Source organism: Macrosteles quadrilineatus, unplaced genomic scaffold (genome assembly GCF_028750875.1).
Source record: "Macrosteles quadrilineatus isolate MER2022 unplaced genomic scaffold, UCM_ALF_1.0 Scaffold_4__1_contigs__length_99947679, whole genome shotgun sequence".
NCBI classification, from domain to species: domain Eukaryota; kingdom Metazoa; phylum Arthropoda; class Insecta; order Hemiptera; family Cicadellidae; genus Macrosteles; species Macrosteles quadrilineatus.
Window position 1 is genome coordinate 38,423,627 of NW_026542597.1, and position 23,798 is coordinate 38,447,424.

At 36.2% G+C, this 23,798-nt stretch overlaps 2 protein-coding genes across 3 annotated transcripts; one reads left to right on the top strand and one right to left on the bottom strand.

Annotated features, from left to right (window-relative positions):
• The first annotated feature begins 1,421 nt into the window (after positions 1 to 1,421).
• On the top strand, positions 1,422 to 5,160 carry LOC128993427 (zinc finger protein 280D-like). 2 transcript variants are annotated; one of them, XM_054417316.1, is made up of 4 exons: positions 1,422 to 1,559; positions 2,604 to 2,774; positions 3,688 to 3,818; positions 4,177 to 5,160. In XM_054417316.1, exons 2-4 carry the CDS (start codon positions 2,623 to 2,625, stop codon positions 4,365 to 4,367), a joined length of 474 nt encoding a protein of 157 aa, XP_054273291.1. In that variant the 5' UTR covers positions 1,422 to 1,559; positions 2,604 to 2,622; the 3' UTR covers positions 4,368 to 5,160. The 2 variants fall into 2 exon arrangements, with proteins under 2 accessions (XP_054273291.1, XP_054273292.1); XM_054417317.1 differs by having other exon boundaries at positions 2,609 to 2,774.
• A 3,933-nt stretch (positions 5,161 to 9,093) lies between these two features.
• Positions 9,094 to 11,256, bottom strand: LOC128992857 (uncharacterized). Its single transcript, XM_054416600.1, has one exon. It carries the CDS (start codon positions 11,254 to 11,256, stop codon positions 9,094 to 9,096), a length of 2,163 nt encoding a protein of 720 aa, XP_054272575.1.
• Positions 11,257 to 23,798: the final 12,542 nt, after the last annotated feature.

Consider the following 23,798-nt stretch of genomic DNA (forward strand, 5'->3'; position numbering starts at 1 on the left):
CGCAGGAGAGAGTCCATCTCCCATGGCGTTCCGCAGGGCTCGGTCCTTGGGCCCCTGCTTTTCCTGGTTATGATGAATGATGTCAGTTACAATATCGATGGTGGTGTTTTTGTTTGCTATGCAGATGACACCACCCTCATATGCAAGAGTCGAAATTTTGAGAATCTCAATGACGCCATGAAGCGGTCCCTAGATTCCGCAGCCGAAGACTGGTTCCGGCCAACTACTTTTTATTAAACAGAGATAAAACACAAACCATAGTTTTTACACTAAAGCATGTTGCTACAAACAGTGAACCTGTGAAATTATTAGGAATAACACTTGATTGCAAACTTACTTGGAGCCTCTCATATTTCTGGTGTGTGTAGTACGTAAATTATCTAGAATCATGTGTTTGCTTAGGAATTAAAGCTATTTAGTTACAAAGCCATACCATTTACAGTGCTTTTTTCCAAGGAACCATACTGTATGGACTGCGATTGTGGGGTCGAGCTGCTGATGTTATCGTTCTCTTGTGGCAGAAGAAGGCTAAACGCCTCCTACTGGCTGGTGCTGACTACCTTGCACACAGTAAACCAACTGTTTTCTAATTAAGCCATCATGACTGCGAGCTTATATGTATTTCTGCTTTTGCTTACAGCTAAAAAATGCCAAGGTACTTTAGTCAGTAGAAAAGATGTCATACCGGTAACACTAGAAATTAGGACGAATTTGATGTCCCATATGTAAGATTAAAAGTAGTTCAGTCAAATCAGGAGGACGCTATATTAAAGTTATTCAATCACCTGCCAACAGAGGCACACGGGAACCAGTCTCAAAAAATCTTCCATTCATGTGTGAGAAACCTGTTGCTGGCACATACCCATTGTTCTCAATCCAGGAGTTTTATGTACATAAGTAGTTTTTTTTTTAAGACTTGAGTGATGTTTGCAGTTTTCTTTTTATTTATTTGGGTTTATAGTTAGCTGCATGGTTTTTTTGCATGGTGTGCTTTGTTAAGATGCAAACTGTATATTTTCTGTACTTTTTCTTTTTCAAAAAGTCAGATTCTTGAGCTACCTGACATTCGAGCAAATGTGAGTATAAGCCTATTTTGCGTGCTGTGTGCTTGGTTTTTCTTAGGTTAAGTTTTGTCGTTTTGTATAATGATTGTATATATTGACAATTTATTTTTTGACGATGCCCATTGCATTTTGTACAGTGCTTAAAGGAAAATAAATCTCATTTCATTTCTTATTTATGGAAATATTTTAGTAAAATTAGTATTTTAATATGTAATCAGACAAGTTGAAATTCGCTTCGTCTGCAGGTCTGCTGTGGCGGGGGTACTTAATGTTTTTGTATATTAATTTTGTGTTGTGAATGTGGTGGCCGGTGGGACTGGCAACTGGTACGGGTCTGGGTTGTGGGTTGTGGTTGTGTTGTGTTGTTGTTGTGTTTGTGAATTGTTTTGTATTGTGAGCTCTGTGAATGAGTGAACCTGTGTTTTGTATTTACTGTATTAGTAAAAAAAAAAAAACTAATTTAAACTACCAATTTCTGGCTACACAATTTTAGAGGTAGGCTAGGGTATTTATAATTAATTTTAGCCGTGCAAAATTAACCTATCATTCATAATTTTATCAAGATCAAGGTCTACGACAGAAGCTTCTGAGTTCAAATTTTATGAATAGGCCTAGTTGGTTAAGTTAAATGGCCTAGTAGTCACATTTCTTACTAACTTAAACTTATTGTGATCAACACCAGTGCCTAGCCTTTGAAAATCGATAAATGATATCTCCTCTCAATCAGCATCAACAGATTGCATAGTTTCTAAGTAAACCTTCTCGGCTGTACTTTAGTTTACGTCCTACAATCATTGGAATGAAAATGTTGATCAATATATCGATTATTTCACTTATAGGTATCAAGTTTGATTAGTTAGGTTAACCTAACCTAACTTACCGAATTGAATAATTGATATATAGAATGATCTAATATATATCGATATTTTTCATTCGAATGAGTGTAGGACGTAAACTAATGCAGCCACCTTCTTCTTCTCTTAGTGGCCATCAGTGGTCCGTGGCAGAACTAGGTGGGAGAGGAATACCTATAACTGTAACAGCTTGGGTGTAAGTTCAAAGAATGGATAGATTCTTTGAGATACACTCCGCAAACAAACCATTTACTTACTTCTTACTTGTACGTACAGTGTGTGTATGTCCACCAACCAATTTTTTTAATAATTTTTTTTTAATTCGTAAAGTAACTTAAGGGAAAACATTATTAAAGTAGTAATACCCATAAAATTAAAGTTCAATCTAAGTTAGGCCTAAATCATAGTCTAAACCCTAGAATCTTATAGGTAGCCAAGTCAAACCCTCACACACTAATTCTGAAGAAATAGCCTATATATAACTTACCTTTATACAGTAAGATAGGTAGGCCTAGGCCTATTCATATTTTTTAGGCTTTGTCTGAAGTTATAAGTTGAGTTTAATCCTTGAAATTAAAATTCACAAATCATTATTATTGGTATTACCACTATCACCAGTTATAATAGGCTAACCTTATAAAAACCCAGCACTTTACACGGTTCATTCAGCTCATATTATGTTCAGTACAGGTAAGGTGTCCATTATGCAGCCAGGCATGAGTAACCCAGGAGCGATTCGCCAGCGAGGTAGATTTACAAGGTTCACATGCCAGATATGTGACAAAGTGTTTGCAACACAAGAAACTCTGAATCAACATGTGGCTACGCATCGTTCACCAGGAAAACTACCTTTCAGGTAGGCTAAGTCAGGAACGCTACAACGATATCTCTTGCTAACTTATCTCAATATCATATAATAAACTTATTAATGGTTAAGTTACTAAGTTATCTCATCAGCAAAAGAGCCTTTAAGCCCTCCTCGCTCGTTGGATCTTGAAATAAAAAAAATAGTTAGATGTTTACAGACCATTTACTGCAGTAAAAACTCACTGTAAATAAATAGCCAGCTATTCAGATGCCTATATTGCTCAAACACAAAGTAAAAAGCCTGTGAAGCTCAAATTAACTTACTCCTGAAAACTTTAAAGGGTAGCCCACGCTCTTTTAATAAATTCAAATGTTTGTTTTAACTTAAGTTATAGGCAAATAGTTTTGGCGAGTCGGTGGCTCAGTTGGAGCGTCACAGACTTCGGGCCCAAGGCAGCGATGTCGTGGGTTTGGATTCTGGTCACTGCCGCAAACATTTTATCAGTACAGTTTACCTTTATACTGTACTGGCTCACCCCTTGCTTTGCTATATAGGTTCCACACACAGATCTGTATTCTATGGGGACGGGCAAATGCAAGGTTAAAAGAGGCCGCCGGCAACCTCTTTAAATAAAAAAATAAAAAAAGTAGGTAGGCTAAAAAATGTTCTTTCATACCTATTTTAAAATTTTATAAATTGCCTATAGTGTAGATAGGAATACAGGTAGCTTGCTCAAAACAACAGCCTAAACCCAAAATATGGAAATTGTTTTTTTTTTGTTTTTGCCTTCACCAGTGGCATTTTTTTTTACTAGAAGTCAACGTGAGTAGGCTACAAACCCTTTTAAGGGAAAGCGGTCCAAACCCATATAAAATGTTTAGTGGATCCGGGAATTGAACCCGTCCCTCCCGCACCGAAGTCTGAGATGCTAATGTTATTCTTAATGTATTTTCCTCAACAGATGTAACCTTTGTAACGCTCAGTACCCATCACGGCAGGGACTGGACCAGCACAAGCTGACATATCACCGCAATGCTGGCCAGCAGCAAGGCTCGGAAATGGTAGCTCCTGTAGTGGATATCAACAAGCCTGGTATGTTATATATCTACCTATTAGTGTTTGTTATTGAAATGAGTACTGCAGAGATGGTAGGCTTGCAGATTGGTAGGATGCACGGTTCCAATGCGTTTTGGGATTTTAAATCTGATTGTGTCCTCAGCTGAGAAATTGGGTGACATAAAACGAAACAAAATACCGTGTTACACAAACCCAGCCAAAGCAGGAAATTTACAAATGAAACCCCACACAGAGCTGTATCTATAGTAGTCAAAATACGAAACAAAAATAACATTAAAAGATTCCAATTTGTAAAATTCGGCCTAAGTGTTATTTCTTTCAGGATTTTGGTACTTTTATTTGTTTTTCCTTAAGCATTTGTATTTATTGACAGGTGTGATTGAAAAGCTGGCCAGTGTAGGCATCCGCCACTACATATCGCTGTCGCAGATCAGCGGCCAGCCCAACGGTATCTACGGAATGCCTATAGTGTCTATTGACAGTGCCCGTAACCCTGCTCAGTCTAACTCTGGCCGCGGCGACCCCAGTACATTGTCTTTGGGACCTCCCAAGCCTATCCGATAAGAATCTCAGTTGTGTGGAGTTTATGCTTGACACAACTTGTGGATATCTATGTTGTTCAGTGACTGATTTCAGACATAACCTATGCAAATGTTTGTTGCGTCAGTGACTGACTGTTTTCAATGTTTTTGTTTGAAATGACAAGGGAATCAGTTTTGAGAATCTTCCTTGCAATCTTCCTCTGATTCTGTCGTTGCATTCTGAGATTTACAGAATCAAATGTAGAATGTTTAAGCTAAACAATTAGATTTGACTCATTTTGTATACCCTATTTGTGTCAATACTGACTTGGTAATACAACTGTAATTAGGGGGGGAAAATACTTTACTCTAAAAAAAATCTTGATCGAGGAATTCAGAAGCATTAATAAACTTTTTAATACTAGAGTGACATTTTCTCTTTTGTTATTATTGGCGTTATTTTACTTTTGTCCTTAGGTTTTTTGCACTTGTTAAGTTAGTTGTGATGTTTTTAATTTAAAAAATGTTATTCTGTTATAAAATTATAACATTATTTCTACATTAAATCATTAACCCTTTCAGTGCTATGCAATGATATATCGTTGTGCGTCTTTTTCCCGAAAAGTGCCATGGAACCACTTAGCACTTTTGAGATGAAAAATTTGATTTTTACTGATTATTTTTTTTCGCACACTAGACTTTGCCTCCGTGGCAAGCCTAGCACTTTTCGGACAAAATAAGTAAATAACTCTTGCGTTTTGTATAAATGATGTTTTATGACGGAATTAAAACACATAATTTTAGATGATAAAGGCACAGATTTATTATTGATTAATTTATTTCACAGAGTTAATTGGCAAGCAAAATTAGCAATTAACTCGGTGTGGAATAAATTAATCAATAATAAATCTGTGCCTTTATCATCTAAAATTATGTGTTTTAATTCCATCATAAAATCAATTGTTAGTTATGGGGCTCAGGTATGGGGTTGCTTCGAATCTGAATTCCTAGAATCCGTTCAAAAATTGTTTTTAAAGAGACTCTTCCGGTTGCCTTATAACACGCCAAACTATGTGATTTATTTAGAAAGTGGATTTAAAAAATTGTTTTTTTATAATATGATTACGAATTTAAATTACCTATTAAAAGTACTACATTTCTCCGATAATAGACTTCCTTTTATTCTAGCCAAACAAATTATAAACCAAAACTTAGATTGGTGCAGACAGTGGAAGATGCTAGGTGAGAAGGTAGGGGTTGATGTAGATTTTGGATCAGAGGCGGTAAAATCGAGATGTCTGACGGTGGTGGAAAAGCTGAGTGACGTATGGATAGGAGAGTGTATAGGGCGCGCACGCACGTCCATTCACCACAGTCAGCTGATCAGCCTCGACCTTGGCCTTGAACTTGGCGATAGAAGCTACCTTACTGATAACGCCGATGTCAGCTTCGTTTCCTGGATAATTAAGGCTAGGGCAGAGCTGCTCTATTTGAATGGTAAACCTTGGTCAACGGGAAATAAGTTCTGTTCTCTTTGTAATATGGGTGAAATTGAAACCACATTTCATTTCATCGCTATTTGTCCAATTTTAAGTAATCTTAGATTAAAATTTTTACACAATAGAGTCCTTTCTGAACGGGATTATATTAGTTTTTTAAATGGCAGGGATTGGCGAGCGTTAGTAAATTATTTAAAAAATGCCTGGCAATACAGGTGGATTTTAATACAAGAATTTAACAATTGAGGAAAAAATATAAAAAAAAAAAAAATTAATATCGTACTCTTCCAAACTTCTAAAAAAAAAAAAAAAAAAACCGATATAACTAGAGAAACTGGTTGGATTGTATTATATTTCTTAACTTTAAAATATTGGCCATAATTGTTAGTTTAAGGAAAGATTTATAATTTTATTTTAAAAGAAATCCAATAACTGTTTTGATTTAGTTTTAGACGTGCCAACCCGGCAGACAACCAAGAGGTCATTGCTGTAGCGCGTAGGCACGTCTCCTGCGTGGGACGAATTATTGTGCACTGGGTATTTTGGAAATAAAGCGCTTTTTCTTTCTTTCTTCTTTCTTCTTCTATAGCCTATTTGTGTCAATACTGACTTGGTAATACAACTGTAATTAGGGGGGGAAAATACTTTACTCTAAAAAAAATCTTGATCGAGGAATTCAGAAGCATTAATAAACTTTTTAATACTAGAGTGACATTTTCTCTTTTGTTATTATTGGCGTTATTTTACTTTTGTCCTTAGGTTTTTTGCACTTGTTAAGTTAGTTGTGATGTTTTTAATTTAAAAAATGTTATTCTGTTATAAAATTATAACATTATTTCTACATTAAATCATTAACCCTTTCAGTGCTATGCAATGATATATCGTTGTGCGTCTTTTTCCCGAAAAGTGCCATGGAACCAGGGCCGCGTTAAGGGTCAGTGGCGCCCTGGGCAAACCCAAAAGCAGCGCCCCCTTATATATATATATATATATATATATATATATATATACTATACAGGTTTTGACCACAGCAGTGTAGGGAGGGGTAGAGGGAAGGGGGGTTGACTCATCAGTTCGCCGAAATTCACAGCAGATGGGTTGGGGGTTGGGGTTAGTGCAAGGAACTTGGCAGTACTAGTAGTTGCTATGCGAATGCCTCTTGCCCTACGCCAGTAGCTTATTGCACTACGCAGTGATAAACATTAATAAACTTTTTAATACTAGAGTGACATTTTCTCTTTTGTTATTATTGGCGTTATTTTACTTTTGTCCTTAGGTTTTTTGCACTTGTTAAGTTAGTTGTGATGTTTTTAATTTAAAAAATGTTATTCTGGTATAAAATTATAACATTATTTCTACATTAAATCATTAACCCTTTCAGTGCTATGCAATGATATATCGTTGTGCGTCTTTTTCCCGAAAAGTGCCATGGAACCAGGGCCGCGTTAAGGGTCAGTGGCGCCCTGGGCAAACCCAAAAGCAGCGCCCCCTTATATATATATATATATATACTATACAGGTTTTGACCACAGCAGTGTAGGGAGGGGTAGAGGGAAGGGGGGTTGACTCATCAGTTCGCCGAAATTCACAGCAGATGGGTTGGGGGTTGGGGTTAGTGCAAGGAACTTGGCAGTACTAGTAGTTGCTATGCGAATGCCTCTTGCCCTACGCCAGTAGCTTATTGCACTACGCAGTGATTTGATTACTGTTCAGTACAGTACAGTGTGCAGTTTATTGCATTACACATGTATTGAACGAGATTCTACTAAGGGAGTATGTTTTTTCCATGGTTCTACTATAGGCCTATGCATATACAGTATATATTTATACATTAGCGTGTTTTTTAACCAGTTTTGTTTCGGGAGGGAGTTTTCAATTCCGTATCAGTGGAAATACTGGTTATACATTTCATTCTCTTTAAAACTGCTTCTTGAGTTTGTTTTCTTTGAGCCAACCGCTTGCGGCTCTCGGCTCCAATAGGTTTTTATGCATTTTTCACTGTTTATAGGTGTTGCGGCGCGTGATGCGCCAATGTTTTGGTAAATAATAAAAGATCTGACACTTTAAAAACGAACTATGAATTTATTGAAGTATTAATGAACAACTGATATTAGTGGACTGTATAATTGAACTGTGATGAACTAAATTGCTATAATGAACTAATGAGGTTTTAACTAAATGTGAAATACGTGGAGGGGTCTGCCTCACACGTCCTATACGAAGCTATGCTAAACGAACAATGTTGCTCGATGATACACTGACAAAAGACTCCTCCCTCACTCAGTATGTGGTTACAGATTTCTAAGAACTGGTGAGGAAGGGTCCGTCCTTTCGCAGAAGGACGATGTTTATGACTGTGTTTAACGCCGACAAGTGACATGAATAGCAGGAAGTACGTTAGAATTTAACAACACATGTGATATGAATTGGTTAACTATTTACTTACAATATTACTTACACTAAGAACGTAAATAAAACAATTAACAATCATGATACTAAACATTCTCCCCCCTTGAAAGTGGGAATGCTTTCAACTATTTAAATATTGAATGATTATAACCTAAATAAAATTGATATATTACAGTACAAGGGCAATTACAAACAATTCGATGAAAATGGCAATTGCGATGATACGCAAATAAAAACCTTGAATGTTGACTATAAGGGGAGACTAATCAATCAATTACTATAGACTAAGACTAATGAAGCTATAATAATATGACATAATGTGCAAAACGCTATACAAATATACGATTTATAAAATGATCATCAAGTGAAATTAAAGCAGTTTGAAGTTACAATTAACAAAAAATGAAACTCGTACTAAAGGCTCAAATTGAATTACTAAAATGACTATACACATTCATTGATTATGAAACAAACTTAACAACAATGCAACAATTTGTTGAACAAATAACTTGAGAGAAAGAAACACATTTACACAAATATTAAAAATTGACTACGTTGTTTAACTAATCCTAAACATGTTGAATGATGCGAATCTAAAACATCCAATATTGACACATGACTACCGGTACATAATAGCAAAAATTGATATTTTACATTTTTCCGTGATACAAATCCTAACTAGCCTTTGTTGATAAATGAATATGTAATGAATTAAATTGAAATCTTAAATAAGACGACTAAACGATTATAACTAGAATACCATGAAATATTGCTACACTATATACATGAAGTGCAACACTGATCACACACTTTCACTATGATTGACCATTTTGGTTGACACATGACACAATATCACTAGGATCAATAGTGATGGTGCGGTGGTGGCTGACAGCTGTTTTGATGACACTGTTGCTGTCTTGACTGTGGCCACCATGACCTTGCTTTGGGCTTGGAGATGGACGTCAATGGACCTCGCAGTTTCCCACTTGTGAAGTGTCGGTTGTCATCTCTGATGATCGCCCGCTGATTAGGATGGAAGTTGGAGGCTTGTGATCTCCATTGCTGATCCACTGATCTCCCTAAATTGGTAGCGTTGACAGAATGAGGTGTAGACATATATCCGTAGTTGCTGACGGCGAGGTGACAGTGTGAACGTAGAGTTGGACTGTGATTTGTTTTAACTTTTCCAGAAGCGACCCATCCAAGAGATGTCTTCTGAAGAAGTGGTCCATTTTGGTGCAGCCTCATTTGTCCTATGTTCAGGAGATGGAAAAATAGTTCGGCCCCGATTAGCATGTCGATCGGACCAGGTGTGTTGAATTGAAAATCTGCTAACTTTAATGATGGTGGTATCTGCCAGTTGTCCGTGTTCATCTCTATACGTGGTAGGTGATGGGTGATTTTTGGAATAACTAGGCAGTCTATTGAAGTCTTGTAAGCTGTGTGTTGAGAATGAAGTTTGCAGACGACAGAGCTAGAAGTGTTAGCCTGTTGTTCACTGATCCCACTTACGATGGTAGACGTTTTGTGTTTGTGCAATCTTAACTTATCTGCCATGTTTTCTGTGATGAAGTTAGATTGTGAAGCTGAATCTAATAGTACTCTGCATTGGTGCTTGTTGCCTTCATTATCTTCTACGTCGACCACTGCTGTGGGCAGTACTACTTGAAGGTTGTCACCTAGTGATGCAAGTGTTGTTGTCATGAAAGACGTACTATGATTGTTTGATTGTTCTTCTGTAGGTTGGTCGATGATGTGATGATTTTCAGTGTCCAAGTCAAAATGTAACATTGTGTTGTGTTTATTGTTACACACTTTGCAGGCTCCTGCTTGACAGTCTTTAATTTTGTGTGATTTTGAGAAGCAGTTTATGCACATACCTAGCTCCTTGATACTGGAATACCGGTCTGTGGGCTTCAGTGACTTGAACTGATTACATTGAAATATCTTGTGATTGCCATTGCAATATGGACATGTTACACTACTGCTGCTGGTAACTAGAGTAGTGTGATGTCTGAAGTGAGGTAGCGTTTGGTTGCTATTACTATGTGGACTGCCACTTGATTGCTTACTATGACTATTGCTTATGATGTTATGTCTATTGTGATGTAGACTTCTGTTGCTAGGACTAGTTGATTGATCGCTATGATTCAAGTCGATTGCTTCTAATGTTTGACATCTAGATTTTAGGAATGTGATGAAATTTGTGAATGTTGGTACATCTGACGATACAATGTGGCTCTCCCAAAGTCTAAGTGTAGGGTGATCAAGCTTCTTGGTCAATGTGAATATCAACAAAGTATCCCAACTTTGCACTGGTTGACCTAGGTTTTCTAGAGCACGTAAATGCTTGTTTACAGAATCTATTAATGATCTTAACTCTAATCCAGATTCCCTTTCAATTTTGCTGATGTTGTGTAGAGAAGCTATGTGATTGTTGATGAGGATTCTTTTGTTTTCAAATCTTTCCTTAAGTAGGGACCAAGCAGTAGTGTAGTTTACTGATGTAACTTCTAAGGATTCTATGACACTGATAGCTGGACCGTGGAGTGATGTTTTGAGGTAATGAAACTTTTGTGTGTCCGTTAGTGACGTGTTGTCATGGACGAGAGAATGGAATATTTCTTGGAACGATGTCCACTCCTCGTATTTTCCACCAAATGTAGGGAGTTTTATAGTAGGCAATTTGACACTAATTGAAGAGTTATTAGAAACTTCCGAGCTAGATGGGGTTGAAATTGGTTGGATGTCAGTGAGGAGAGCTTCTGCTTGGGCAATCAATTCAAAATAAATGTTTTCAAACGATTCCCTTTCAGCTTCGTGATCTGATTCAGTATCAAGAAGTTCTATGTCTCCTTGTATCTGTTCAAATTCTTGTACAAGAGGTTGAAATAGGGCTAGTCTACTTTTTAATTGGGACACGTCATTATCTACTATAGAATCTACATACTTTTTGAATCTAGTAAGCTTGGCTTTGGTCTGTCCTCGCTTTTGGCATAATGTTTTTAACTGCTGTTCTGTCATATTCTTTGTGTGCAAAGAGACTTGTAAAGAGATGAATGCTTTTTGAAGCTGAACGTGATGAGGTTGATAATGACTTACGGTGCTGCAGCTGTGTTAATCCAATCGGACACTATGTCACTAGTCACTGGTCACTGAGTCACTTGAAGACGAACTGTTCACGGAAGTCGCGATGGAGACGGTTCGTCACGTTCGGACGACGAAACTATAATGCGTACGGTACGATTGTTCCACGCGATCACTGATAAATAATCGCGGCTCGATGGACCATGTTGCGGCGCGTGATGCGCCAATGTTTTGGTAAATAATAAAAGATCTGACACTTTAAAAACGAACTATGAATTTATTGAAGTATTAATGAACAACTGATATTAGTGGACTGTATAATTGAACTGTGATGAACTAAATTGCTATAATGAACTAATGAGGTTTTAACTAAATGTGAAATACGTGGAGGGGTCTGCCTCACACGTCCTATACGAAGCTATGCTAAACGAACAATGTTGCTCGATGATACACTGACAAAAGACTCCTCCCTCACTCAGTATGTGGTTACAGATTTCTAAGAACTGGTGAGGAAGGGTCCGTCCTTTCGCAGAAGGACGATGTTTATGACTGTGTTTAACGCCGACAAGTGACATGAATAGCAGGAAGTACGTTAGAATTTAACAACACATGTGATATGAATTGGTTAACTATTTACTTACAATATTACTTACACTAAGAACGTAAATAAAACAATTAACAATCATGATACTAAACAATAGGCCTACTTACTTGTATCAACACTTCTCTTTTTATTTATTACTGGTTCACTAACTGTAATAAACTAGTCAACGCTGACTAGTGACTGTCCGTGTTAGGTTGTGTTGTGACTGATTTGACGACTGTGCAGCAGGCACAACACGAACACAACCTACTGACTACTGAGGAGTACTGGACTGGACGACTGGACTGGCGCCGCACGGTAGTTGGTAGTTAAGTTGTGACTTGTGGGGATGGGGGTGGGTGGTGGGACTGGGAGGGAGAGGAAGTGCAAAGTCAACCGTAGGCCCGTAGACTACGACTACAGCTGGCCTACGTGCTATTCTCGTAATTTGCTGACGTCACCCAAATTGTAAACAAAAAATCAGCTGATATATTGCCATATAAGTATATATTTGTTTTGATTTTATTGTTATTGTTTTAACAATTTTTCTCAATGGTAAAATGGTGTTTGCAATCTGAGTGACGTCAGCATATGACGGGAATTAGCAAACCTATGTATTTTCCTTCCACCATGCAGGCCACTCTGCCTCTGATAGTATAGTGAGTGCGCCCGGTTCACACTGCTGCCTGCCTTTCCCTGACTACTCGAGGTATAACCTGAATGTCGAGTATTTTCAATTTTGTTGTATTCATTTACTTTTCCAATAAGGGAAAATCACTTAACTACAAGTTGAAATCACCCATTTTATTTTTGAAATCCCGGCTGATAAAACCATATTTTTACTAGTGCGGGCGGTGGTTCAGGGCGCCCCCCAACCACCGGCGCCCCTGGGCATATGCCCAGTCTGCCCGTTTATAAAAGTGGGCCTGCATGGAACCACTTAGCACTTTTGAGATGAAAAATTTGATTTTTACTGATTTTTTTTTTCGCACACTAGACTTTGCCTCCGTGGCAAGCCTAGCACTTTTCGGACAAAATAAGTAAATAACTCTTGCGTTTTTTATAAAAATTACAAAAAAATATTCTAGCATCATGATGGTACAAGGTTCGAATCCCATCGATGGCACAAACTTTTTGTCTAAGATTATTGCATTATCAGCAAGTTAGGTTAGTTTTGTTAGGTTATGACAGTTTAATTTTATAATTAAACCCTTATAAAATTGAATTTGAGCTATTTATAGTTTTATTTTATGAACAGAACTTATTTTTTCGATTAGTTAACATTCATTCAATTTTTTCATTATCAGCAAGTTTGGTTAGTTAAGTTAGGTTATGACAGTTTAATTTTATAATTAAAAAAATTAATTTTATATTTTTTTAGTTTTATAATATTTTTTTTTATTTCTAATTTTAAACTCTCATTTTGTCCGTATTACAAAAATGCAGCTGAAATAAAAATTGTGCAACCCCGACTGTTGCTCCGGTGAGCCGACTCGTTGCTCTGAGTATCTAGACGCTAGTAAAAAAAGTTAAATGAATATAACATTGCGAAGATAGGGACATCACTTAACACGTTGGGTGCTGATGATGGGGATTCCCGCCATTGCTTAACATTGAAATAAATGCAATTTTCATGTTCAAACATGTCAACGGCACTTTAAGTGTTAATGTTTGATTATAAAATTAATGTACTACAGTTTAGAAGTGTTCACAATCTAAGCAAAACCTTGGACAAAAAGTTAGTGTCGCTGGCGGGATTCGAACTGGGGACCTCCAGATCACAAGTCCGAGACGCTATCAACTACGCCACGAACACCGATGGAATCATATCGTCTCGTTATGGTAATGGTGTTCCCTAAAGAGCAGAGTAACGTCACACCCCCCACTCCTCTAAAGAGGTTCTCATCAGTTCCTGGGAGGGGAAACCGAGACGCTATAGGGACATCACAGTCCCTTTTAATTTATTAAAGAACAAAAAAAGCATGCAAGGCCCTTGTTTGTTTCCTTTTGGAAATCAAACTGTGAGGCAGATCCCTTTAACTTTTTGTTATATTTTCACACTCTGATCTTCATATTTATGTGACATATGCCTACATTTTTTTACTTTCTCCATCTATACATAGGTTAAGGAGGAAGTATTGTTTTCATCAAAATGATCATTAGGCTATGTCACACTACGCTACTTTACTAGCAGCTACTAAGTAGCCAATGTGACATAGGCAGTAGCAGCTACTAAGAGTAGCGCGCTAGTGAAATTTTACTAGCATGGAAAGTTGAACATGTCCAACTTTCCGTGCTACTAAACTGCGCTAGTGAGTCACGTGACCAACTAGCAGCTATCAAGTAGCGACTGTCACCCAGTGTGACAGCTTCAATAGCAGACTAGCGGCTACTTGCACCACGTGCTGGCTGCCTGATTTTTTTATTCTCGTTCATTTTGAATAATTTCTGAAGTAACCATGAGTGATCCGAAGTGGGGTGGGGGAGATGTGATTAATTTTTTGAACCTGTATAGGAAATATCCGTGTCTTTGGGACATAACCTCTCTTGAGCTAAACTAGTAGTAGCAGCTAGTGAATAGACACTACCAAAATAAGTGTGACAGGAAAAGTAGCTGCTACTAGGTAGCTGCTAGTAAGTAGCCAAGTGTGACACAGGCTTTAAATGACCAAACATTTGACTGGATCACTTTGCAATTTGTGTTATACAGTAGACTTCCTGTTATCCGCACTCCTCGAGGCCAGTCCGGATAACGGCTTTGCCAGTTAAACTGACGTCCCCAAAAACTCTTTAAACGGAAACGGACCGTTTAAATGCATACACTCGAAAACTAACCCAAATATTTGACTTAAATTTAGGAGGGCATTGTATTTAGACACGTGATCACTGATCTCAAATCTTTCCCACGAGAACAGTTGTTGCAGTACCAGCCACTTCCAGCTGATCTAGTCCGGTTAAACTGATGTGTTGATAAAAATTGTCTGGTTAAAGAAATGTAATTTCCGCCGAGTGTAGTCTGGTTAAAAGGTGTCCGGATAAGAGGGAGTCTACTGTATTTTTAACACAATTGCCAATTTCTAACCCGTTTTTGAAGGGAACAGTTCAAACTCTACACTTGCCTATCAATTAGATCCTTGAGGTAAGAGCTGACTCTGTATTAGAAGTTTTCAATGAAAAACGATACAATATATATTTTTTTTTTACCTAAGCATTGCACATAAATAGATAGTTCTACTTTAACCACGTTTGTTTTTACTTTCTCACCCTATACCATAGTATACGGAGAAAGTATTGTTTTCGTCAAAATTTTCGAGTATAAAATAACAGTAAAATAGGATTTTCGAGTGAAAATTTAAAAACGTACGTTTTCATGTCCCTGGCCTTTTACTTCGTAGATACTGGATTTGTAGTTTATTATTATGTGTTTTAATATTTTTTGGGATGGGGGCAACATGTTACACAACATTTATTTGGTTTTAAATAGGTTCTAGGTATTTTTTTCGTATTTTTTAAGTCTCAAAAGAGACGTAGGAATTGGCTAACTCAGGAACTCGCTAACTCGGTTGTGTGTCGGAACTGGCTAACTCCGGAACTGGCTAACCGTCTCAGTCAGGAATTGGCTAACTCCGGAACCCGCTAACTCGATTTTGTCTCGCGGCGGAATTCGCTAACTCTGGAAGTCGCTAACCCGGCCGCGCCCACTGCACGGAGCGTTGCCAACCTTGTACGACAAAATAATCGTACACTGCCGTATTTCAAAATGTCAGTGTCAATAAAGATACAGTAAATGTTATTGTTTTTTTTTTATCAATTCCACTTTTAACAGATAACTAGCCCAAAGTAATTCAAAAGACAATTAAAAAATCATGAAAAAGTGTTTTTTTTATTAAACTGTACAATGGCCAGTTAAATGTTTATGATTTCGATCTTAAATATAAATGCCATCAGTATAAAAGAAAATAATAGGATATGAAAAATATTGAAATTTCAGTTTAATTGGTACTAAATAATCCTCTACGAAACTAAGCTAAAATACACGCAAGTTCTTAAACACGGAAACAGATGTATGTTACATGTTATAAAACCGTTTTTAGATTGTACACCTAAGCACCACTAGTAAAAAATAGTAGAAGATATAATATTCATATAATAAAACGTTATTGGTAATTTTAATTCACGATTCTTAATAAACGAATTGACGGATTTTCCTGATTTGAGTGTTGGGTTTCCTTTATATTGCTTTCACAATCGATATAAACTATACCAAGCCATTGCTTGGTTCACCGTTCCCCAGTACTGAGCTTCACAATAGACAATAGCTTTGTTTTTGGATAACATTAAGTAATTTTAGCTATGACCACCAATTCATAGAATAGAATTGTAACAAACAAGAACGCCTGCGTCCATTTAGAATCAGCCTAGAGACAAACTCCAGACTTTTAAAAAGTAGGCCTACTGAAAGACGTAATTCAACAAAATTAAGAGGATGACCCCGGGTCTACACTAATAGCCTACGATAAAAAAAATTTACAAGTTGTATTTATGCATAGACTAACTTTTAATGCAATCCATGAATACATTAGGCCTACCACTTTATAATGTATTGATAAATATTTATTTAAATTCAATAGCTCTATTTAAAAATACATTATCACTACAATGTAATTCTTTAGTGACGTTTAACGTGTAAATTTTATTATGATTTATGATTCAAGGTTACAAGCCTAGTATATAAAATACGAACTCAATAATTTTATTTGCAGAAATTTACAAAATGGTATTTATTCGAATAAAAGAAACAAATGGTGGACTACGAAAATAGATATTTCATAACATGTAATAGATCCAAATTAAATGTGCATTTTTATCTTTTTGCATACCAATAAGCTACTATTTAAGTAAGAAACTCACATATAAAACATACTCCCTTATATTAGTACATTTCTCATCCTTATGGATCAGCTGAAGACACTTTTATTGTTAGTTCTGTCCGGTGCACTGTCTTTAGAGGTCGTGTTTTGTTTACAATTGTTTCTTGTTTTCAGTAATTTAAAACCTCGTTTAACCAAATAAAACGTTCTAATCACAACCAATAACACGTCCCCTAGTTATATAACCAAACAGTAATGAACAAATCATGAAGTTAACCATAAAATAATAGAAACACAATTTTGTCGAGACTAGCGATCAGTGTCACTGGACATGAACTAGGCACGAAAAACGAGCTTCAAAGTTTACAATGGGATGTCAAGTTTACTTGTGTTGGTTAGTCTATGGTAAGACTATAATGCATTTTCCACAATAATAATCATAGGAATAATGTTAAAAATACTTCTAAATATATTTATTTTATCGACTACGTTGCTCTTACTCCTAATTAATCGTAGGATACGACATTATGGTACCGATACGATATAGGTACTACACTTTCGGCAACACTGGCCAAAAATATTCTTGCTTGGCTCCCATTGGACGGCTCGCGAGGCTTCTGATTGGGAGTTAGCGAGTTCCGCCGAGGGACCGAGTTAGCGACTTCCGTGCGAGGACGGAATTCGCTAACCCGGCTCTAGAGCGGGTTAGCGGGTTCCGGAGTTAGCCAATTCCGAAACCGAACAAGTTAGCGAGTTCCTCTCATCGACCAAATTTGAAGATAGGGCATTTAACATGGGGTTAGCGAGTTCCAGAGTTAGCCAATTCCGCGGACCCTCTCAAAATTAACGACCATGACGTGTCCCTAGGTTACATTTTCCAACTTTCACACTGTTAAAAACAGTGTGAAGTCTGTTTTAAGTCTGTGTGACTGATTAGTCTTTTAAAAGTCTAAAAAACTAATCATTCATGCCAAATATATAAAGCCATATTTTTATGTCATCAATAGTTATTAAACTTACAAAAAAGGAGCATATTATAATTTTATTGTCATTGCAAACTGACTACCATGACAAAATAAGGCAGCCCTCGATTAGGCGTCACGACCATTTGGGAAAAATTTTCAACTTTGGAGCACGACAGTGGCAAGCCTGGCGTCGATGGAGTCAGTTGGTTTTAGAGACTAGTTCGGGGTGTACGTCAGGATTGTAGTGCCGGTCGTTTCAAGTAGAAAGGAGGAATTACAAGATTAATAAAGGAAAAATTGTGTTTTTTGTAATTTTGGTGTGTCCATGGCCGTACGTAGTCATTCGATGAAGTAGACATGGTGTTAATTTTTGTTTATAAGATATTTCAATTGCTAGATTAACCTAGAAGTCCGCTTTGTATCCTCGAACATGAGGTGCAGAGTTACCGCCAGAACAGAGCCAAATAACACGTAATTTCACGACCATCGCAGGTTTTTTCACGACCAATCCAGCCTAATGGATTATACTGTGTTTGGTCGTGACCATAACTTAAATATCATTGAAAATTGAACAGTTTAGTTCAATTGAAACACATATTTTTATTACAAACTAACAGTATAATTGAAGGATTGTTTAGAAAGATGTAGATTATTCCAGACAATTCACGACCGTACCGCTTGTCCCTGACCATCACGTTTCTGATTTCTATCATAAAAATTTCAAATAATTGAGCGAAGCTCACTTTCCCTCACTTTGTAACTTCTTTGTAAGAGCGTCAGAATGTAATGGCTTGACCAATTGATATGAAATTTGGCCAACAGCTAAAGAATACTGAGCACAATGTTTTGGTAAAAAATATTTGCGAATTTCCTTCTGGATTTTATTTTACGGGTCACGCAATTTAGCTTGTTATTTTAATGTAAGTTGAAATAAAAACTATATTAGGTTTATGACATATGGGTTTATCTTGTTTAATTTAAATAAGATAAACATATGTTAATTGTTTGTAACCGTTTTGTTTACATTTCAATGTTTACTTTCATCCTAGGTTAAAGTTGGAATGTTTAACAGTTTATCAATGGAAGCAAAGATTACATATGTAATCTTTGATGGAAGTAACAGTTTTGCTATATTTGTTTTGAGCATGCCTCAAAGGCCACGTCGTAATATTGGTCGTCGCACCAATAATGCAAATATTGTAAGAGAGTGGCGTCGTGAACAAGAAGAATCAGATGAAGCAGTGGCGGAAGAAGCTGATAATGATAGGCAGTCAGCTAATCAATTCCAACATGAATTAGATGCACTAAAACTTTACACTTGCACTAACTGTCATCGCCAACAACTAACAGCTTCAAACCAATCACCGATTAGTTCGCGTTGTCGTTCAAATACAACTAAATTCACGGCGTTAAATAATATGGATGTGTCAAGTGTCCCGAACGAATTAACTGACCTGACGATTGTAGAAAAAATTTTGATTGAACAAGTACATCCTGCTATGCCCATTTAAAAAGTACAAGCAAGTGATCAGGATGGCCAGTTTCATTACAAGGTACAGTATGAACTATCAGATAAATTTGTCATTCTTTAGAACTTAAATAATATCGGGCAAACAAACGGTGAATCTGTTGAAAGGGAACATATTGTAGGGTGTTAGCTGCTTTAGCCATTGGCAATCTTTAAATAATGCTTCGCTCATTTATGCGTCTAAAGTGTAACGGCAGACCACCCTAGTAAAATATCATCATATTTCAATGTTTTATACACAAAAGAAGCACACCTCTATACAAACATAATGATTTTTTGGGTCTCAGGTAAGTTTTTTCGGAGTTATACAAACTTAAAAAGATTTTCTTGGCTTTTTTCAATTTTTTGAGTTTTTTTATTTTTTTCTGGAAAGACCAAATATACCAAAAGCTTAGTGACCTTTTTATTGTATAATGGTCATAAAAGTAAATTAATTTATAGCAAAACATAGTTATAAAAATAATATTAACTACTTTTAATATTCATTTAAACGTCTGTTATGGTCGTGACAAGATTTTGTGTTTTTCCACTAAAGATGCTCTTAAAAAAAAAACTACCAAAGATATTGCGTTACCATGGACAATTTATGAAACTTCAAATGTTAATGAAATAAAAATAATAATAAAAGTTTTGAAAAAGGGGGCAAAAAATGCAAAGTACTTTTCCTGAAAACGTACGTTTTAAAATTTTCACTCTTTCCCAAAAATGGCCCGAACGATTTTGATAAAAATTTAGTATGTTATAGTCCTTTATATTTGGAACAAAATGGTACAAATCCCATTTCTGTAAAAATTACGGTTTAAACGTTATTGTAAACTATGTTATTTTCCCATAAAAACCCCATAAAATAACGGAAAAATCAGATTTTCCCAAAAATGGCCAGAACAATTTTGATAAAAATTTAGTATGTTATAGTCCTTTAAATTCTGAACAAATTTGTACAAATCCCATTTCCGTATATTTACTCTCACCGCTTACACATGATAAAGGTCGTTGACAAACTTGTGGGAGAAAGTATGTGTCAGAATGCTGATACCGTTTATTTTATTGTGAGATGGCAACACCTTTTAGAAGAATAGGTACACTTCTTATCCAATATATTTGTCTTTTTTACTTTCTCCCCCTTTACTATAGTATATGGAGAAAGTATTGTTTTTGGCTAAATTTTCGAGTTTGAGTTTTGAGTGGATATATTCGTTTTGGGTCTCCTGGACCCAAAAAAGTGGTTTTAGTGATGTCTGAGTGTGTCTGTGTGTCTGGATGTGTACAGAGCTAGGGACTACACCTGTGGTCCGATTTCGATTAAATTTGGTATGTAGGTTTTAATCCATGGTATCTCCAGGAGTTTTTTTCATTTTTTAGAAATTTGATTTTTAATGAGAATTTTCCCATAAAAGCCCATAAAAAAACCGGAAAAATCAGATTTTCTCAAAAATGGCTTTAGTCCTTTAAATTCTTAACAAAATTGTACAAATCCCATTTCCGTATATTTACTCTCACCGCTTACGCTTACACATGATAAAGGTTGTTGACAAACTTATGGGAGAAAGTATGTGTCAGAATGCTGATACCGTTTATTTGCTACCCTAGTGAAATTTTTAATGGGAGCCAAAAATCTTTAAGTTAAACCAAACCAGCCCCTTCAAACATTTAATCTATTTTAGAGTATGGAGCCTGTTTTTATGTGTTTTGTGTAGGTTACTTTTGAGAGTGCCGATCAGTTAAATGGTTCTTTACTATTTTAGGGTTTTAAAAATTATGCTTTACCATGTGGTTGTAATGCCAGAGGACAAGAAATAGTTAACAAATGTACCATCAAATTTAGTTTGGAATTCATATTAATAGTATTGAATATTAAAAATATTAAGCCTACTTAGTTTATTTAAATAACAATAAATAAATAGTAAAATATGTCATTTAATGGAGAGGTACACTCTTTACGTGGATGCCTGTTTTTAAGTGATGCCGTAGCAAGAATGATAAATCTATTAAATATGTTCTAATTTTCAAGACCCCAAACAAGCGACCCAGCAGGCGCCATCATACAACAACCGCAGTACATCTGTGTATCTGAATTTCATTGTAGTGCCTTGATACTTTATTGCTTCTGCTCTCTAATGAACGGAACATAATTTACTCCACTTCGTGGGACATTTTTAAACCATTAAAATAAGTTGGGTATACCAATTCCTCTAGTATCTATGCTTCTGGGTATTTAAAATGCTTCAACACAAAATGCCGAAAAGAACCATCTCTGCTTCTAGATATTGCATCTGTTATGACAAAATTAAACAAAAAAATCAATTTATAACTAAAACAATGTTCTGCAGTCAAATACTGCATTTATTCTTTTACATTAACTGTAAAACCATTCCGAACCAAAAGGGTATAATAATCTATAACCAAAGCATTTGCTCTCATCATCTATTAATGTACCGGTACCAAAAGAATAACATTAAATTACGTTCTCATTAAATAAGGCTACTGTACGAGCAGACGATATGATATTTAACTTCCGATGATAAAACTAACAAGAACAAAGCAGCAAAAATACTTAAAATAAAACACTGTAGGAGTCAGAAAATGTCTGCCTACTCTAGAAAGAACTAAGATGACAAGGAAAAGGCAAATGACAAATTAAAGTGCGGCTTTCAGAACACATTTATCTTGGGGTTCAGAACACATTAGCTTCTTTTTCGGTAATGTTGTTTAAAAGATTAAAATCTGAGGTCGGAAATCCCCCATTCCAGGCATAAAATCACGCGAGAAAATACAGGAAAACACAAAGACAACAATTATCCGTGACGGTTTAAGGGAGAGTGAGTATGAATACGGGGCAATAAAAGGTCTAGGCAAGTTAGGGGTGGAAGAGTAGTGAAGGGGGGTGGGGGGAGTAGAGTGTACGAGAGTTCAATAGGCAGATTGTTGAACGCAGGCTATGCCTTTGACAAGGGGGGGGGGGTGCGATGAAAATCATCGATGGTCGCATCGGATACAAAACGATTGTTTGATTCGAAAGTTTATCATCATTTGGCTTTTAGTGGCGGAAGTTTCTTTTTGCCTGAGGGACCTATCCCTTTTTGTTTTAGCGAATTTCCCTATAGGGAAGTAGCTATTACCGTAGGTGGCATGGTAAGACCTAGGCCCGGGACCGATTTAATTTTTCATTTTGATGTCCCCAGAGGCCAAAAACACCATTCGTTCAAATTTATTTATATATATATATATATATATATATATATATATATATGTGTCCGTGAACACGATAACTTGAGTAATTTTTATCCGATTTTGATAAAATTTGGTTTGAAGGTGTAAGGCGGGATAAACTTGAATGAGTTCGCGAACCAGCATGATCGGACCATGGGAACGGGGTTTTACGGGGGGTTTTATGGGGTAAAAATTGGTTTTTCTAATTTTTGACCCTCTAAACGCAAAATTTCCCAATTTCTCTTCAGACCTTCTTAAAGAGCTTAAAAAAACAAATAATTTAGTATATCAAAGTGTTTTTGTACTATTATTAGTTACGGAGAAAATTCAAATAATTGTTATTTTAAAATTCCCATGTTATTCTTGCGGGGAATATTGTAAAATGTTGTAGTCTGCTTGTTTATGGATATATTTTGATCAAACTTGGTAAATTTATTCATTTTATGCTAAGTTATTAATATTTCACTAAAAAACACTTTTTTACCCTCCCTGTAGCAGCAAGCCTATGTACTCATAAAAATTCATGTTAATTAAAGACATTTAATTGAAAATCAATTCAGGCAACTGGAAATTCGCTTAGTCGGCAGGTTTGCTGCGGCGGGGGTATTTTAATTAGGTGGGTGTCCGAACGACCGGATCGAAGCCTATCTCATGGATAAAAGCCATGGTAATTGTCAGGATTTGAACTCGAGACTTTAGGAGAAAGGGGCCGCGAAATAATAATTCAACTAGCCGCACCCTCTGACTCTGTTATGTGGTAATACGGGCACCATTTTATATTCTGATATATTAGAATTAAAAATAAAAATACCGTTCTTTTTATTTTGTTCAAAATTAACTCTTAAAAAGTAAGATCCTGCAATTTCCAAAATTTTATCTAAGGATGCATTTAAAATTATTTTTGGATCTTTTGTGGCAACATACTTTGAATAAAATATCGTTCAACTTTTATTGGCGATTTTCAGTTGCGTTCTCTCTAAATAGCCAGTCATTCATAACATTGCTATTTTGAAATCAACTGTTCTAAGGCAATTTATTAGAAACTGCTAAGATTGAAGCTATTGATATCTCATAATTCTTGATAACTATGAAACTGTTTCTCTATTGCTAACGTTTTAACTCAATAACTCGTTTATTCAACCAAAGTAACAAATACAAACTTGCATTAGTCATGTCAAACAAAATATATCTTTACGTCTAAAATTAAAATAAAACAATTGTGATTCAATCGAACTAGATTTATGAGTGACAATCTTTTCTGCTGATAATAGCTATTTGTGTGTTAGAGCGCAATGACTGTTTGTGCTTTACTACCACATTTA

What these genes read in the sequence shown, in the direction of transcription:
- LOC128993427 (XM_054417316.1), top strand. Translation starts at nt 2,623, where the DNA reads ATGCAGCCAGGCATGAGTAACCCAGGAGCGATTCGCCAGCGAGGTAGA. An exon ending in CCAGGAAAACTACCTTTCAG is followed by an intron (nt 2,775 to 3,687) that starts GTAGGCTAAGTC and finishes TTTCCTCAACAG; the next exon opens with ATGTAACCTTTGTAACGCTC. An exon ending in AGTGGATATCAACAAGCCTG is followed by an intron (nt 3,819 to 4,176) that starts GTATGTTATATA and finishes ATTTATTGACAG; the next exon opens with GTGTGATTGAAAAGCTGGCC.
- LOC128992857 (XM_054416600.1), bottom strand. Translation starts at nt 11,256, where the DNA reads ATGACAGAACAGCAGTTAAAAACATTATGCCAAAAGCGAGGACAGACC.